Source organism: Oncorhynchus mykiss, chromosome 1 (genome assembly GCF_057628025.1).
Source record: "Oncorhynchus mykiss isolate SJ-2025 chromosome 1, ASM5762802v1, whole genome shotgun sequence".
NCBI lineage: Eukaryota > Metazoa > Chordata > Actinopteri > Salmoniformes > Salmonidae > Oncorhynchus > Oncorhynchus mykiss.
Genome location: NC_143022.1, coordinates 80,887,003 through 80,892,350, shown reverse-complemented (window position 1 = coordinate 80,892,350; position 5,348 = coordinate 80,887,003). Strand labels below are relative to the sequence as shown.

At 40.9% G+C, this 5,348-nt stretch overlaps 1 protein-coding gene across 3 annotated transcripts; it reads right to left on the bottom strand.

Annotated features, from left to right (window-relative positions):
• Positions 1-620: 620 nt before the first annotated feature.
• LOC110529971 (fibroblast growth factor-binding protein 2) lies at positions 621-2,565 on the bottom strand. Of its 3 annotated transcripts, none has more exons than XM_090183664.1 (3): positions 2,370-2,468; positions 2,124-2,292; positions 621-1,661 (listed from the first exon to the last, which is right to left on the bottom strand). In XM_090183664.1, the coding sequence occupies exon 3, from the start codon at positions 1,552-1,554 to the stop codon at positions 928-930; it is 627 nt and encodes a 208-aa protein (XP_090039790.1). In that variant the 5' UTR covers positions 1,555-1,661; positions 2,124-2,292; positions 2,370-2,468; the 3' UTR covers positions 621-927. The 3 variants fall into 3 exon arrangements, with proteins under 3 accessions (XP_090039790.1, XP_021468359.2, XP_021468349.2); XM_021612684.3 differs by having other exon boundaries at positions 2,243-2,292; positions 2,370-2,467; XM_021612674.3 differs by lacking the exon at positions 2,124-2,292 and having other exon boundaries at positions 2,370-2,565.
• Positions 2,566-5,348: the final 2,783 nt, after the last annotated feature.

The window sequence follows — 5,348 nt, the reverse complement described above, 5'->3', positions numbered from 1 at the left end:
AATGTGTCACAAGAGGAGACATGTCAGTATCACCTCAGAAACAAATCACAACAGGTTCCCAAGATATATTTTCAATTAACTCTTTCATTATGTCTATTCTAAGTTCTGTTCACGAGGTCTCACAGACGTGACCCTACGTTTCACTACTTACAAAGACTTGAAAATAATCTGTTGATCAGCAGGGTTGGCAATTTTTAAGAACTGCATTTTCTGTGTTATGTTGACATAGTTTTGGTAAAGAAAAACAAATGATGGCTCGAGAGATGATTTATTTTCTGGCAACTAATATGTCGCTGGGATTGCAACAATTTTAAGGGATGAACTAGGTGGAAAATACATAAAAGGTTATCATGATTATCCTATTCATGTTGATTACAATTGATTTGTTATCATCAAGTGTAAACACTACAGCACAAAGATCTGGTCAATATTATTGTGTTTTGAATACAGTATTACTGTATTTCCCCAGCTCCTGGAATAGTACTTATAATAGCACAAATATAATAGACAATAGAAATACCAGGCAACTATATCATCCATATAGTCCTACTAATTAACAACTTGTAAAAAAAAAAGAACCATGTCATCTGTGTTGATTTATTAAATGAGTCGAACAACTGTTAAATGGTTATATGGTACGGTATGTTTATTCACAGGTAGAATTTTGTATGCTGTGTTAAAGTTAAAAAATATAAATCTGATACAAGTCTAGTGACTACAAATGAACAGTAGCAAATATTGTCTGTAGAAAATAAGATTAGTTTCACAATAAAATAAACACAAATAAATCTCTGCAGCCTACATTTAGGCTCTATATCACTTTATACAAAAACATTTTTGTTTACCTAGCAAAGAAGTAAGCCCGCATACAGAGGTGAGTTCATCAGCTTTGTCCCTTTTTTATCTTACAAAAACCATACAAAGACTTTAACCTTCAAAAAAACTTACAAAGAATGAGCAGACAGAATGCCATCCCTCGGCACAATAATTCTCCACTGGCTCCATGTCGTTCACCTCCCTCTCCTCTAACAACGGAGTCATATCCTCTTTCTTCTCCTCCTTCTCTACCATTTCCGGAACCAGGGACACTGAATCCTTCTTGCCTCTGCCTTTCCCCTTCTCTTTGAGCTTCATGTGCGACTCCATGGGGGCCTTGCATGAGCGGGTCTTCAGCACCTTTTCACCGTCGCACGCACTCCTCCTCTTCTTCAGCTTGCCCACCAATTGTTTCCAATGCCTGACCTGTGCTTTCCTGTCACTGTAGGCTTGGCACAGGTCTGGCTGTCCAGTGTAGCGGCACCAGTAGGTCTGCTCCTCGGATCTACAGCTGACGAGCAAGTTCACTACGCCCTCCCCGGACGTATCCCAGGTACAGTTGTGGCCAACCTTTGTGCTGAACCCTCCTGAGCTGGGGACAGAGTTCTTGGGCTTTTTGCCTGCTGGTGGTGGTGGTGGGGGCTGCGACATCTTGTTGTCGGAGTTCTGGCGTTTGGCCTCAGTGCTGGGCAGGACAGGGAGGCACAGGAGGAAGAACAGAAGCCACAGGAATCTCATGGCTCGGGGTGATTACTGCTACTTGAAGGGTTCTATATTCAAATGCAGCCAAGCATCAGTAGCACGCCCGAATGAAACGAAAATCGGACGCGCCACAATCAAAATACCTGCAGGGAGTGATAAAGGAGAGGCAAAACAAAGTGAAACATGAGTGAATTAAACACACCTTACATAGTTAACCCATTCTCTTTCTTTTCATAAAAACACGAGAAATTTCACTACATTTTGCTATGTTCCCTGCTTAGAATACCCCAAAAAGCTGTGCAAAAATGAGTAACTAAAAACACATTCATAACAAATGTTACGTTTACAACATCTATGTTTATTTTCAGTGCACCTTTTAAATTAATCATAATATAATTTGTTTTGTTTTTTACACCTCATTAAATCAATGAGGGAGGAAAGCTTCAGCTCTAAGCTATAGATAGCTGCGGGTTTTGGGGGTTCAGCCCAAAACTGCATTGCTACCTGGTGCACGGGACTAATCCGTATAAAAATCACCTCTACAAACATTTTTGAGTAAGAATCAGCTCATGCTTTTTACACAGGACTACTCTGAAAATCCTTACTTTGAGTGTATCCTGCCGTGCGAAGGAAACCATATTGGAGTGATCCAATATACTGCTACAAAACAAAGACATGCACCAAAACAAACACCCCCAAGTCGGCTCAGAATTTTTTTACTTACAAGTAGCATGAAAAAAATATGCATGCACAGCAAGCATACAGTCCACCTGCCTGCAAAAACAAATTGTACTAATCAAATTATTTCCAGTTTCAACATTGGGTATTTGGTATCTAAAGGTTGCACTTACCATGTGGAGACCCAGTGTTTGCTGCTATTCAAAATGCGGGGTCCCGGGACGCTTGCGTAAAAAAAGGGTTATAGAAGGATAAAGGAGAATGGGGAGGGGTAGAGAGGGGAGTGTTCAGGGCATAAATGGGTCTGCCCAGACCACCCTTAAGCAGGCCCCCTCCTACTGTAACAATACCCCTCTCAACCCCCTGCCTAAAGACTGTATTATCTGTGTGTGGGGCTTTGGTGGGAGGTGGAGTTTGGGTCATGGCGTGTTGCCTCACACACACCCATACTCAACACACCCCCTCTTCACGGCTAAGAAGACAATGTACACACTTGCCAACGTTTCCGGGCAACACACGGACTTCTTAAGCAGCTCTCACATTGAGTGACAGTACAGTGAACAATGTAGAGAGAATGTGGAGAATGCATTTGTTTGATTATGTTCAACATAATGTATTTTCAAGAGCATTGAAGACCATGGTGACTGTACTGTGATAATGGCAATTTATTTTGTACAATCATTCAATATACTTGTATATATACAGTATGTTGGCAGAGCCCACTCTGCCAGCATACTGTATATATGATTTCAATCCAGGTCTTTATTCCAGGTCTTTTGACAAGAGGATATTCTCAGTTTATCAGTATGCATCCAGATTAACCTGGTGAGAAAAAGTCACTTGTGGGAACTTGGCAAATGAATGGCCAAAGGCTTAAAAGCTCACACTAAGTGATAATGTGTTCCACTCCACTGCCAGAGGCTGAGTCCATGCCAACCTAGACCCTCGGTGGTACTCTCTGTATACCTTGTGCTCCCCTCTTTGCTGGCACAGAATGAGAGGTGTCAGTTATGTTGGCGCAGAGAGAACAGCTATGTGGTTATTGTGTGTATATCTCCTGTGTCCATGCATGCGTTGACACTAGCATGTATGATACATGATAATGTTTGTGTGCCCAATACAGTATCCAAGTCCAATCGTTTTTCCAGGTGGTCAAATGTACACAACAAGAACTTGTTTGTACATCCGTGAGCCCTTTCTTCCCCTCAGTCTTCTCATAAATCATTTGACACATTCTAATTGACCATTTTTATTTAATTGCTAACAAAGACGTCTATCCAGTTCATTCAGTATATAACATAGGCTATTGACTTTCCCCAAAATGTTCCTGTATTTGTCAACAACCAATAGTCAGTCTTTTATCGAGAGATAGTGGGGGATAGGGAATAGCAGTATAAGGCAGCTGAAGACAGAGCAACACTCACCCCCTCTAGTGGTGTGTTTATTCTTGAAAGGTGAATGGGATTCAGTGTCTCAATATTCCCAAGCAAGACACCATATTGAATTGGGGAAAACAGCCACCGCTCGTTGACACACAGCAACATAGCTAGGCCTACACATGTGGGTTTGAGGAGAGAAATTGCAGACGCCATTGCTGCATTCACACGTTCACACGTCGGCAGAATTCTGCAAAAACAAAATGTGTGAACAGGGTGTTAAGTTGGCCTGCAAGTTACGTTTCTCTAGAAATTTGATTATATTAGCTTTTTTCTGTCCTTCCTTCAAGCTTAATCTTTCCCTTCACTCTGCTGATGACACTGAGAGAGTCCTTGACGAGGCGGGAGGTTTGAGAAGACCAATCTCCATTAAATTGTTGTCGAGAGATGTTCGCAATCAATGTGCTGCTAGCTGACTGCCTTTAAGAAACCATTGACTGTGATTAGACACTGATTGAGGCTCCGAGCGGTGCCTCTGTCGTCACCCCTCGGACCCTAATGACAGAGGGAATCTAATTGTGAAGCAGGGGAGAAGCACCGTGCTCTGCAGCAAAGTTACCATAGTGTATGTAAATACAATGAAGATTGCCCTCAGCACAAATTTCCATTGCGACACCTAGTAATCACTGCTTCATTGAATTGCATAAAGAAGAACACAGACATACTGACTGATGGCCTGGCTTTGCTATCCTGTCACGCGTCTAGACAAAAGTGCACTGGTATGGTGGCACTGTCAATCCATTCTAAAGTCATAACATGAAACACTTCACTTGGTTCTTTTTGAGGTGTGTGTGTGTGTGTGTGTGTGTGTGTGTCAAGGGCGAATAAAAAAAGAAACGCACTTCCTGCAGTTCTACACAGTTTGACATCACTTATTATGCCTCTCTTAAGGGGTATATGGGGGGGTATTTGAAAGAAACTGTGTAAGTGGAAGGATAAGTGGTAGATTCCCCCCCCACCCCCCCAAAAATAAATCTATATTTTGGGGGGGAATTTTTATATGAACTGTAACTCAGCAAAATCTTTTAAATTCTTGTATGTTGCACATATATATATATATATATATATATATATATATATATATATATATATATATATATATATATATAATAATTATGTATAATTTTGTGCTACTAAATACATTTTGCCACTAGGCTGAGAGAAAATGTTGCAGTTTTAAAGTATCTGTCCAGTGAAAATCTCAATTGGGTTGTGTTTTGGAGGACGCATGGCTCTCAACCTTCGCCTCTCCTGAGTCCGTATGGGAGTTGCAGCGATGAGACAAGACAGTAACTACTAACAATTGCATACCATGAAAAGGGGGGTAAATAAAACATTTAAAAAATGATACACTTAAAGAATGTTCTCTCTGCATGTTTCACTTGTAAGCCTAAATTTAATCATTATCAGGAAACTGGGCCCTGATTACATAAGACAGAAATGAAAGTCAGCATGTTGGTTCAAATCCCAGAGCTGGCAAGGTGGTTAAAACTGCTGTTCTGTTCTTGAGCAAGGCAGTTAAACCTCAACAACATATTCCTGGGCAATGATGATGTCGATTAAGGCTGTATAGCAAGCCAAAGGTCACCTGTTTGAATCACATCAGGGACAACTTTAGCTGATTAGCAACTTTAGCTAACCACAAGCGTTTTGCTACTATTTAGGAAATGTTAGCTAATCCTTGACTTAACCTTAACCATAGTAGCCTAATCTGAT

Excerpts from the sequence above, each read along its gene's own strand:
- LOC110529971 (XM_021612674.3), bottom strand. The coding sequence starts at position 1,554 with ATGAGATTCCTGTGGCTTCTGTTCTTCCTCCTGTGCCTCCCTGTCCTG.